Source organism: Gouania willdenowi, chromosome 18 (genome assembly GCF_900634775.1).
Source record: "Gouania willdenowi chromosome 18, fGouWil2.1, whole genome shotgun sequence".
NCBI lineage: Eukaryota > Metazoa > Chordata > Actinopteri > Blenniiformes > Gobiesocidae > Gouania > Gouania willdenowi.
In genome coordinates this window covers 20558961-20572419 of record NC_041061.1, presented here as the reverse complement: position 1 = coordinate 20572419, position 13459 = coordinate 20558961, and the positions used below count along the sequence as shown (strand labels likewise).

Below are 13459 nucleotides of genomic sequence, written 5' to 3'. Positions count from 1 at the left end.
ATGCACAGTCCCATTTTGTAAAATAAATTGTGAGAGAATCGTATCGTGAACCCAGTATGGGGAATCGTATCGAGAGTTGAGTAAATCGCTACATCCGTAATTGTGACCTATATTTACAATTGTGATTCAGGTATTATGGGAGAAAATGTTTTTATGTAAGAAATCTGCCGCACTTCGTTACACAGTTCAGAACCGGTTCCTGCAAAATCACCAGAAAGGAGTCATCAACTTACACAGACTGATCGATTATCTTCTAACGCAACATAGCGAAGAAACGCCATAAAAACAATGCCTCAGCGTCAAACGTAATACAGCAGAGAAAACTGAGACCAATACACATTGGGACAATAATTCCGCTGTAAAAGGTTGTCTTACTGGGACCCAATTCCAAATTGGGAGTGCTCTTGTCTCAGTCGTAACACTATCACTTGGACTTAGCTCGATAAACACCCTACAACGGTACCTCAGACTCTAACTGAAACCCCTTCCAAACTGGGAATGCTCCCGTTAGTCATTATACTCTCAGCTATTTATAGTCTAAATCCTGTGGTTATCTCATAACCTTCCCGTGCTCGTTCTTCACGCTCTCCTTCTCCGAGCTGGCACAAAAACCTTTGCATGTTATATACGTACCAAAGGCGGCAGCGAGCACTAACCCTGCCTCACACTGGACATCTCACTCTGTAATCAGTACCTCAGAATCTAACGGAGACCCAGTTACCGTGACTCTCCCGTTACAGTTTCCTGTCCAGGCAGGTTCCCTCCAAGCATCCGTCTTTTACCTGTACCACATTGGCTCCTCTCCCATATGCTGTAATAACCGCCCAATGTTGGAATCACGCATTTAGTGTGGATTTTAAGGCAAAAATCCTGAATTACACTTTAGATTTATAGTAAAAAAAAAAAATAGACTGTTTTCCAGCAACAAGACAAATCATATCAGAAATGTAGACACCTCATGCTTCACGTCTCTTTTGTTTTGGGGGGAAAAAATAAAAAATTTTCCCACAATTTTCCCACCACCAATTAAATTTTTAACAAGTCTTTATCTAGTCAATCATTTAACAGGCAAGGATCTGATTTCCATCTGCAATGTTAAGTAGGAAACTTCTTCCACCTCATTATCTGATGTATTTCGAGACGAGCCCCCAGCTGTTGTGGCAGTTTTGAATGGAATTAGACAGTCAAGTTTTAGGGTTGCTGGTCAGATGCGGGGTTTATTTGTTTTTTGTTTTTTTTAAAGCATTCAAAGGGTTCAGTGTGTCCCCCCCAATGAATCTGTAGTTGTTCTGTGCTCACAGGGTTTTGTTGGTTGCTGATAGTGCTCGTCAAAACAATGACAGAGCCTTTGAGAAGAGACCTTGGTAAACGCTATCAGTACGATGGCATCTGGCCTGCTTGGGCAGTGTGACTAGAACTGACCAGGAGAGATTCTGTAATCACATATCAGTAATAATAATGATAATATAGTAGTAATGATAATACCAATAATAATATAGTTGTAGCATAGTCTTAAAATATACTACTAATAATAATAATAATAATAAGATAGTAATGATAATACCAATAATAATATAGTTGTAGTATAGTCTTAAAATTTACTACTAATAATAATAAAAATAATAAGATAGAAATGACAATACCAATAATAATGATGGTGCTAATATTGATAAAACATTATTTGAAACAATAATAAAAATATAGTAGTAATGATATAACCACTAATAGTGATGATGATAACAATAGAGATAATAAATAGTTGTAATAATAATATAGTAATAATTATATAAATATAGTAGTAATGATAATACCAATAATAATGATTATGATGATTGTAATAATAATATAGTAGTAATAATAGTAATAAAATGAGCAGTAATATAGTGAATAAAAACAAACTCTTGAATTTCATCTGCTTACATTCTTATTAGACACAGATATCTGGACTAATACTCCACATTACAGAGGTTTTGGTTGCTTTTAACACTGGAGAATCATTCAAATGTACAATACACCAACAGTATGACATCAGTCAAGGGAACAGCAAACATCCTTTGACAGGCAGGTAAAGACATCCCTCCAGGTGAAAAGTCTCATTCAATATCAAAGTGTGTGAGCCTCCATCTGTCACAAAGCTTTCCTGCTTCGTGCTCCGACAGTAAAAAAAAAAAAAAAAAGATGTAGGTACATGCTTTTTATTTGGACTACAATCACCAAGCACAGCACAGCTATTACTGCGGAGAAAACACCACCAATGTATCCCAGTGCTCCCAGTCAACCCAGTCCCAGCTGTCTCAGAAGTTTATTTAGTGGGAGGGTTTTTGTCATTGGACTTCAGGCAGGCATCACAGGTCCACTATAATTCATCCGACACTGAAATTGGTCCCACTGTTGTTCGTGCATTTGAAAAACAAGACACTAAAGGACATCCTGTGAGGCGGATGTACATCCTTAGCTTTAAAGACAACATAACAACTACTATATTGCTAACATGTTACAAGGAAACACTGATACTTAATATGCAAAGATTAATTTTCCAGGTGTGGCATGTGTTTGTCTCTGTGTGAGGCCCGAGGCTGCAGCTGCTGGGTGCGTCCGCCATTTGTGTAGGTGCTCCTCAGTTCAACTGGTCCTGACTGATAAGGTTTGTAGATCTGATGTGTGACACATTCCCAGGATGACTCCATGAGGGATGCAGGTTCTTGGCTTCTTGGTATTGGAAGATTCTGGAACAAAAGTGGATAAGACAGCTCTTTAGTTTAATTTTTAACCCTCTGGCCCAAAGATATCATATCTGGGATCTATTTTATGTCAAGACCCATAGCTACGGTGAACATTTGAGACTGGGACAAAAATTCAACCCTGGCATTTTCTGTCCAGACCAAGTTATCAGCGACGCCATAAAGTAGTCATTTTTAAGTGATGCTCAACATGTGGCTCTTTATGTATTAATTTAAATTATTATAAATATTCCCTCACAAAACCTTAAAATGGGGAAACTTTTAACCCCTTTTTACCCATTTCCTTTGGCCATTTTGAAACTTCCTTTGTCCCATTTCAAAAAGTTTGGACACTTTTTTCAGCGTTAATCTACTTTTAGCCAATAAAAATCCCTTTTTTTTCCTATTTTTTGTCCATTTTTGCAGGTTCTTTTTGACACTTCTATCCAATTTTTGTCTTTCCTTAAATTTTTTTAGGCCAATTTTCATCCAAATAAGCAAACTTTTGCCCAAGATATATCACTTCTTTCCTTTGTCTGCTACATTTTGCCTCTTTTTGTTCCACATTTTTGCTCTTTTTCACTATTGTTTGCCACATTTTGCCCATTTAAGTTACCCTTAGCTATTACATACCATCTGGTTCCTCTTTATTTACCCATTTTTTAGGCACTCTTAATTGCTTTTGGCCAATTTTAGTCACTTTTCACTCTTTTCTTGCCACATTTTTACAATTTTTGGATCATTTTGGCCACCTGTTACCATGTCTGCCTCCATTCACTCGTCAAAAAAAAAAAAAAAACGTAATGGACCGGCCCACAATGCCTAGTATGCCAGATGGCCAGTCAACCCCTGTCCTCAGGTCTCAGAGTGAGGTATCAGGAAAACCTCTTTTATTAGACCAAACTGACTCATGTCTCAGCAAAACCTCCATCAAATGAAACGGCCTTAGACTTCAGAATAAAAGTAATCAGACTCGACGGCCTCAGGCTGTAAAACACGACATAGCATTTTATTTTTTGAAGGAACCTGAAGTACACATGAAGCAAGTTGAAAAGCCGTTCTTTCCTCTTTTTTTTTTTTAAAGTTAAGATATATCAACATATTGTTTGCTTAATAAATACATAGTTAAATTAAATATTGATATATCTTAACCTTTAAAAATAAATGGAAAATAACAGCTCTCATTTTACTCTTGTATCTGGAGCAGCACATATTGATGACGTCATGTTTTTCTGATTTCTTCAAAACAGAACGTCATGTTGTGAGTTACGGCATTAGGCTGTTTTATTTGAGACTGTTTAGTCTGATGACTTTTATTTTGAAGTTTGAGGCCGTTTCATCTGACGGCGTTTGGTCTGACAAATGACAGATGTTTTCCTGATCAAAACAGCATGCAGCTCTATTCAAGCATTTTCTTGTAATTCTAATTTCTTCCACAAGATGGCGATGCGCCACTCAGTCATCTTCAACTGCTCCTGCATCGCCACTTCATAGCAAGCCACGACCAAAATCCAATCAATATATCTTTATATTTCAGTTATATAAAATGAAAATTTGAAGAACCAAAGCTGCAGTTTACAATTTTATTTATTTATTTTTTTCCCAAAAGCTGAACAATCACAAAACTCTCTTTGTAGGTCACCATTAATAAATTATCTAGATTACAAATACTTGGAAAACTATCACCAGCCAGAAATAACATCTCCTTCAAAATAAAAGCAGATCCTTTCCTCTTATACCTGCAGAGGAAAAAGTCTGTAACCCACTTTTGGCTTTTGCTCCATTAATTGAGAACATTTGCTTCCATCCGTCCAACCATATTCAGTTTTACAGCTAATTGAAGACATTGCTACTTAAATATATGGCTTGAATACAAAAAAAATAACCTTTATACTCCTGAGTAAAGTAGAAATGTTGACTGAAATGTCTTTATAATTCAGAATAGCAATAACTGGGTGGATATTTGAAGCAGCTCTCTCACCTGGTTATAGGTGGACATCAAACACCCCCTCCTCCACTGACTCGATGTCCTCCTCAGCAATCACTGGGGGAAAAAGTCGAAAAGGCATAAAAATAATAAGGAGCCAATCATTTGCATGACACACAAATGCCAATTTTTATTTTAAGATCAGAAGGAAAAAGAATTGGTGGCCTTCATTATTTATTAATATATATGAATTTGTCTGCAGTATGAGTTCAGCCATCGTAGTGACATCAATCAGAGTCAGACAAGGCGACTGCACTGAGTCATCGGCCTTTCTGCAGAGGCCAATTACATTTCCATTGCAAATGACACTCTATTGTTGGAGCAGATTTTATCATACCAAAATGTCAGAACGATTGAATCTGGAGGACCAAAACCCTCAGTGAATAATGGGATTGGTGCCGGATAAAAAAAGAGTTTTTGCTTTTACCGAACCGTGAGCATATCTTCAGTGAATGCGGATCTTTCCTGACGATACATCTTGTGAAGTCTTAACATCGAGATATATTGTCGCACAATATATCGTACCACTTTTCTTTTTTTTTTAACTTTAATTTTCTCTTTTTAGTAGTACACATGTGAAATGATGTTACAGAACGTTCCTCGACAGCAAGACAGAATATACACAACAATGTAGGAAAAAATGAAAAATAACAAATTTGAATAGTACATTATGATGAAATAAAATAAGGTAAAACCTGTTGGATCCCAGAAAACCTAACAAAGCCGACATGAGACAAATACACAAATAATCTGAAAGTAACGAAACTAATCACTTTGGGGTAAAGAGAACTTGTCTTGGAGATATGAGAATGGCTGTAGAACATCACCACAGAACAGCTGATCAATAACCTTTAGGCCTCTGCCTTCCCATCTCTTAAAGGTTGTGTCCATTGTGGAGGGGGGGAAATCTGGATTTCCGATTATCTACATTGCCCGTGAAAGACCGTCTGTCCCTTTAATTAGTTTCCTCTCGGACTGCCTGCCCAGAAACACTAGGGTGGACAGCGGTGTAGCTGGCAGCGAGTTTTGCTCAATGTTCACTCATCCTGACTCCACGTTATTGTTAACCCAGGCTACCACCGCTGTTAGTTGTGCTGCCCAAAAGTAGGATTTCATACTAGGAAGGCCAAGTCCACCTCTCCTCTTTTCAAGAGTAAGCGTTTTAAGTCTCACTCTTGGTCTCTAATTTTGCCATATGAACCTAGATATAAGTCTGTCCAGCATTGTAAAAGCTGATGTTGGGACCCAGACTGGAAGAGACTGGAACAGGAACAAAAGTCTGGGAAGTAGGTTCATTTTAACAGCTTCCACTCTACCCAGAAGAGATAACGGGAGCACATCCCATCTTGCCAGTTATTTTCTAAAAGTTTCAAATATTTTTTCGTAATTAGCCTTGTATAATTGAGGTACATGGGGAGTGAGTTTGATTCCTAAGTATTTAAACCCCTGTTTGGTTCTGCGAAAAGACACTGTGTCACTCAGCTAATCAGGCCACGCCCCTGACACCATCAATGCCTCTGATTTGTTAGGGTTAACTTTATAGCCAGACACCACGCTATATTCATTAAGGTTTTTTAAGAGAGCAGGGATTGAGTGAATGGGATTTTCAATGAACAACAATATGTCATCAGCATATAGGGCTATTTTATGTTGGTTTCCGCTCTCATCTCTTATTCCTTCTATAAGGTGGTTCCTCCTGATCAGTTCTGCAAGGGGCTGCTAAGAGCAAAAAGGGCGGGTGAAAGTGCATCCCCATCTTGTCCCCCGTCCCACCTCAAAAAATTCGGAACATTGCCCGTTGACCCTGACTCTTGACCGTGGATTCTTGTAGAACACTCCAATCCAGTTCAAAAAAGTTTCATTAAACCACATACGAGCTAACGTTTGCTCCAGAAATGTCCAGTCTAATCTATCAAAAGCCTTCTCAGCATCTAAGCTGAGAAGCATTGATGGAGTCTGTCTATTAGAGGCAATAAATTGTAGATTTAGAGCTTGTTTAACATTATTAGTGCCTTGCCGTCCGGTAATGAACCCTGTTTGATCCGAATTAACTAATTTCCGAATGTGTGTTTGCCAATATAGAGGTCAATATTTTCAGATCCTGACAAAGCAAACTTATAGGCCAATATCCCATACATTGAGTGGGATCTTTCCATCTTTGTGTATAACGGAGATAATTGCTTCTGACCAGGTTTTTGGGGGGTCCCTGCCATCTAGTGCGTAGTTGTATACCTGGCATAAAATTGGGGCTAACTCGTTACCTAAAACTTTGTAGTATTCTCCAGAGTATCCATCAACACCTGGAGATTTGCTGTTCTTTAACTTACTGATACTATCTGTTACTTCCTGTATTGTTATAGGGGAGCTCAACCTCTCAGCCTCATCCTGTGTCAATCTATTCAGTTGGACCAAATTCAAAATTAGTTATTTTCTCCTTCTTCCCTATTCATTATTGACTTTGATAAAGTTTTTTACAATATATAGCAAACACCTCTGCTATTTCTTTTGATTGGGAAGTGATTCCACCTGTGTCAGGATGTTTAATTTTAGGCACCACCCGGCTAGATTGAGCCTTCCTTAACTGAAACGCTAATAATCTACTTGCTTTATTACCCATTTCATAATATTTTCTTTTCACAAACCGGAGCATTCCCTCAGCTTTATACATGAGTAGATCGTCTAATTTTTGACGCTCCCGTTTTAGTAATTCTAATACATCCCTTCTTCTCGATATTTTGTGTTCCTTTTCAAACCTCACAATTTCTGTCTCCATAGCAAGTGCCCTGGCTTCCCTTTGCTTTTTTAATCTCGAAGTAATTTGGATTATATGTCCCCTCATAACAGTTTTGGCTCCATCCCATGAAGTAGACAGGCTAACCTCCCCATTATCATTTATATCATGTATTCTTTTAGTCTGTCACGTAGTTCCTGCTGGATTAGGGGATCGTTTAATATTGAGACATTAAGTCTCCAGTATTTGAATTGTTGTTCTTGACCCAACTTTATTTTAATCTTAATAGGGCCAAGATCTGACAAGGTTATGGGTTCTATATTAGATCAGCCTTTGAAACCAGAACCATATCTAGTCTGGAGTAAGTCCCATGAACCTGTGACCTGTACGTATCGTCTCTGCCTCTGGGGTGATGATGTCTCCACACATCAATCAATCCCAATGTATTCATCATTCCCGCAACAGCAACTGATTTACGAGTTTGAGGTCTCTTTTCAGTGGGTAGTCGGTCTACTTTCGAGTTCAGTACACAGTTGATTCCCTCCCCTTCCTCTGCCAGTCTGGATGCCATTTTCTTGAAAAAAAGTGGACAGTCCTCATTTGGTGCACACAAGTTACAGAATGTAAATCTATTCTCCCCGATAGTACCTACCACCATGATGTATCTGCCTTCTTTGTCTTCCAGTACCCTTTCACAGTTAAAGAAAAGACTCCTACTTATCAAAATCGCAACCCCTCTTTTGCTCCATTTTTCATGACACGCTGTATATTTGCTCCACCCAGCCTCTCCTTAATTTCAAATGTTCCACCTCCGACAAATGTGTCTCTTGCAACATTGCAATTGAACAGTGCAAAGCTTTAAGTTGGTTGAGTATTTTCTCCCTCTTGATGGGACTTCCCAGACTCTTTATATTGTAACGAACCACAGTTAAACCATCCATGTACTGATTTTAATCCTTACTGTCATAACACTTTGTATTCAGATTATAAGTGTCATATGCACCATCAATTGTTATAAAAATCCTATCTGCTGTCAAGGAGGTAACGTGCAACAAAACAGAAACAAAGAACAATTTAGAAAAAAGAACTTCAGAAAACAACCCGGCTTCCAAGTCCTCAACTGGTCTATCTTTGGTAGAGACCAGCTCCTGTATGAAACTGGGCGGAGGGTGGCGGAATCCCTGCGGGATAATGTCACATTGTGTAGCAGTCCCACTTTGTTGGGTAAACTGCTGCGGGCAAATGATGGCTGAGTGTAGATCACTCGAATTATTCATTGCAGCTGCAACCACAACCCAAAATGACTTAATGATGCTCTAGTTACATTCTAAACTCGGCACAATATTTGGCATTAAATAAAATGTCAAATACAGAAAATAAAATATAATAATTAAAAATACAAAATGAATAAAATAATGTTTAATATATAATAATGAAAATAAAATGTTTTGCTGATTTTTTTTTTATTTAAATTTTTTTTTTTTTATAAAAACAGAATAATGAATATAAGGATTAAAATAAAGTATCTAACAAAAACAAATAATAATAATTTTATACATAAAATAGAGATTGCAAATAAAATTATCAAAATAATAAAAAGATACCTACATAAAATAAAGACTAATTATGCAAATATAATAGAAATAAACATGAATAATAATATAAATAGAAAAAATAAAAAAGTATTGTATTAAAAAAGTAAAGAAAACAAATCAAAAATATACTAAAAACAAAAGTTTTCCAAATTACAGGTACATGTGTGTGTTGAACCGGTGACAGGGAGAGAAAGAGAGAGGGGGTTGATCACTTCTTTTCCTTCTTGCTCTGCTTTAACGGTTTAAAAAAATCAACTTACGGATATACTAAAGGATGAGTTCACTAAGAATGTGTTATGATCAGTAGTTATTGTGGTTTTCAAGGAGTTAACCGCTGTTTTAAAATTGAGGAAGTTGTCTCCGCTGCAGCCGTCTGCACTGTAGCGGGAGGGAGGGGCTGCAGCTCCACTCTACAGACAGTGAAGGACGAGGGATTTGTTGCTTGAAGTTGCTTAAAAAGTTCAGATTTTTCAACTTTGAGCAGCAAGGTCGCACTCGACCTTGTCACTCAAATTACACAAGTCGCGTCGCTTGAGGGAGATAACTTGAGGTTGCGTCATTTACATTGATTTTAATGTAATCGAGTCGCTTCAGTCACTTCAGTTGCGTTTGGTGTGAACTTGGAAGACTTGGAAGAAAGCTAGCATGGGCAAGACTTTCAAAACAAGAGCACTCAGAGAGCGCAAACCTACGCCAAGAGCCGAATGTCCTCCTCTTTGCCAGATATTGGCAGTTATCGGGATCAATGATCCTGATCATGGTACTTTTATCGTTCACAATGAAAACATTTCAATCCCCATTCATAGGGATTAAGTAGGTCCAAAAGCATGGGTACCCCCATTTTTTTTTAAAAATCGAGATAAAATGCGCAATCCGGATGCGGTCCTGATGAAACTCGGTCGGGTAATTGAGAAACCAACCTGACATAACTGAGTCAAATTTCATAAAGATGGGTCAATTAAAAACTGAGATAAGAATTTGGGAAATTTCTCCAATCATGAAGGATAGAGATTATTCAGAATCGGTATATTGATCGAGATCCCCTCCAAAATATAATGGAATATTCCATGACTTAATGTCTATCTTTGGTTAAGATTTTATCCAAATCGTTTTGACATGATCCTGCTAACAGATAAACAAACACCGGTGTAAATATTTTGCGGAGGCAATAATAGCTTGTAGAGAAATGAATGTAGACATTCTTAAAGATTACTGAAATAAATGCATTCGATCTTTCATTTGAAAGGATAGAAACCTTCTTGCATTGAGATACCAACTTTCTGATCATCTGAAGGCAAGGGTTGATGACCTTTCCAATAGTTTTTTTTATGCAAATGTGTGAATTTGCAAAAAGAAACCCCATAATAAAGTAATCCCATGAGTTGTTATAGCTTCTCATTGAGAAATGTCTTCCAAGCCATTCATGAAAGGGTCCCACCTGAGTTCTGCAGGCTGACTGGAGAGTTGGCGGGTGGTGGGAAGCTGTAGGATCTGGCCTGCAGAGCTGGTGGCGTCTCATGGCTGATACTCTTGGTTCTCTTCCGACACTCCACAGCCAGACGGCCTCGGCACGCCTTGTGACAGTTGACTCCACAAGCTGTAGTCGGAGTAGCATTCGAGGAGAAGGAGGATGGTGGCAGGGAGAGGTTTCGGGACCGAAGGAGTGGACGAGAGCGTCGGAGGGAAGGGAGAGAGAATCGGCGAGAGAGGGAGCAGGATGGAGAGGGGAGAGGGTCAGACAGAGGAATGGGTGCAAACAGAAACATGGGCAAAAAGGGACGAGCATTTGGTAGTTTGCTTCTACATGCCATGCGGACACAGGAACACTGGCACACACACACGGTAAGGCTGAGGGCGCCTGACAAGCACTCTGTCAGCAGAGGAGAGTCTGAGAGAGGAGTGATGGGTCATCCACCACTCATTGGACTTAAACCAGACCATTAAACATTACCTGGTAAAATCACCAAGCATTCAAAATATTGTTTATGTTAAATTTTGTAAACACTGTACTAAAAAAAATACTTTTGCATGGTGGGCACACGTCATACTCAACCGCCCCATGATGCATTGCGAGCAGAATGTATCCTGGGACCGGCTTCAAGCTTAAAAGTCAAACATGCCCTTTTCAAAACTTGTCTGCCATTAGTTTTTTAACACTTTTGTAAGTATGGCTTTTGTTTTGAAGTTAACCGGAAGTTTAGTCAGTAGCACAATGGCGGGCCTCCGAAAATCTCCAAAATGTCGGCATGAAATGTGTTTCCGTGAGTTTTATGGATCAAATGGCCACATGTTGATATTGTACTTGGTCACTTTCTCACTTAAAATGCTTTCAGAACTTTTAAAGGTGGCGAATCAACGGAGATATTTAGCTTCAGTGTGCTTCAGGTTTTTGTCGTTGGAGGTTCGAAATGCATCTTGACAAACTTGGAAGTATACTTCAGTGAGAATCAAATTCATCCGAACCATACTTAAAGTATATAGTAGACAGTACAAATTCATTGAGTTTGTAGTGTGTTGTACAGAGTATGCCAAATGTCAGAGCCATTTAGAGAGAGAGTTGTGACAACTCCGTTCACTCCAATGGTCTTCTTTTTTTTTTTTTTTAAAGAAATGGCGGTTCATGGAGCCTCACAATAGTTTCCAGAAGTGAGCAAGTTGACTATTGCACCGCAATGAAGCTATAGTGGAGTAAACACTTTGTGATATACTTTTGAATGGTAAGACGTTTAAATATTCATATTGGATATTATTTTATTATTATCAGCATATTTAAACCCATTAACATGTGCATTGAAGCATGTTAGTGGATTATTATATTAGATATATATTATCATTATATACACATCCATATGACGGTGTACTGTATAAATATTGTAAATTAATGCAGTTATTGACGACAAATTACCAAAAATTCCAGTTATGTCTCTTGGAATTAATGGATTTGAAACTTCAGAGGAACTACCTGAGTCTATAAGAATCACGTGACGGTCGAGCATTTTGAACTTCCGTTGTCACAACTCTCTCTCTAAACGGCTCTGGGAAATGTTCCATGTAGCTTCACTAATTGACTAAGCCAGTCACCTGTGTGCATGACCGCAGCCGTTAGCATTTAAAGGCAGATTTCAAACAGCTGTCAAAAATTCTGTTTTTAGAGAAAATATCCAAAAATACACAAATTTCACCAACACAGCATGGATATGTTGGTAATTTGTTTTTAACAATGATTTATTGTCTCCGTAAGTGGAAAAACTGATGTTTACGAATCCTATTTTTGCATTGACTCCAACTGAGTAAAGTTCAGTTTTTTCGATAGAATTTGGATTATATTCTAAACATCATCTACAATGACTGCAAAATTTTGCCTTTTTTAAATGAACATTGGAAAATGTATTCTGCAAGAAATTGCAAACATATGTTTACATTACAGTTTACAGTCAAACACTTTGATGCACTGAAGGCTCAATTGTCTTTTGATAAATCAAAAAAATATGTCAATTCTTTGTGTAGAACAGTCTGAAGATGAGTTGTAGGAAAACAACTGTGAAAGGAGATGAAACAGTTTTTTAAACAAAATGAAACAGGTAGGGTTGATTTGTTTTTTGTAATTTTCTAAATGTTGAACTTTAGATGCTTGCTATAGCGCCACATTTAGGACGATTGGCCTGGATTTGCAGCTGAGGCAATCTAGCATGTGACTGGATCTTTGTGCAAAATTTGGTGGTTGTTCGCACATGAAAAATAGAATTTCCTCAGAAGAACAATACGCAGCATAACAATAGGTTTCTGTGCCCCTAGTTATTGCAGGTAACATTTATTACACTGTACAGAATTTAAGGAATTTGAAAAATTTGAAGGCCATTTTTACATAGTTTTAAAAGGTTTAGGCTGGGAATCATTAGCTGTATTTGGTAGGCTAGCGCTAGTTATTTTTATGGAAAGGAAAAAGAAATCAAACTTGCTTTCGGTGAATACACACTATCCAGTTTACATCTAATACGTAAGAAGTTTGTAATTCAGCTGGTGGTAAATAGAGTGAAGAACTTACGACCCAGCCACATTAGCTCAATCGTATCGATTCGACAGCTAGCAACTTTAGCCTAATAGCATTTTGCCGGAGATAAATCTATTCAAATGCTGAGAAAGCTACCTAATGCAAGGATTTTTACCTGCACACATTTAGCTCTCACACTGCGTTGGGTGATTTGTTTTAATGATGTTCCTGTTGATCTATCTCTATCTCTGTGAGTTAGGGCTTACAGCGCTAATGGGAATGAATTGCTAAAGGACTCTCATTGACTTCCACTGTGCTAATTAATGGAGTGAACCAGAACCCTCTCAAACATCCAGTCAGACTAGATCAGTGATCTCGCCTGAGTTGAAGCGGATATAAAAGGTGCAACAACTGCTACAACTGTGTGTCATGCTA

The 13459-nt window shown here is 38.0% G+C and overlaps 1 protein-coding gene across 1 annotated transcript in view; it reads right to left on the bottom strand.

Annotated features, from left to right (window-relative positions):
* Positions 1 to 1918: 1918 nt before the first annotated feature.
* LOC114480090 (RAS guanyl-releasing protein 2-like) overlaps positions 1919 to 13459 on the bottom strand; it is a 64731-nt gene continuing 53190 nt past the window's right edge. Inside the window, exons 15-17 of the mRNA XM_028473915.1 lie at positions 10472 to 10630; positions 4702 to 4764; positions 1919 to 2726 (exon numbers count right to left, since the gene is read on the bottom strand). Of these exons, the coding sequence (XP_028329716.1) occupies positions 4706 to 4764; positions 10472 to 10630 (218 nt within the window). The 3' untranslated portion in view covers positions 1919 to 2726; positions 4702 to 4705. The remainder of the gene's footprint in view (positions 2727 to 4701; positions 4765 to 10471; positions 10631 to 13459) is intronic.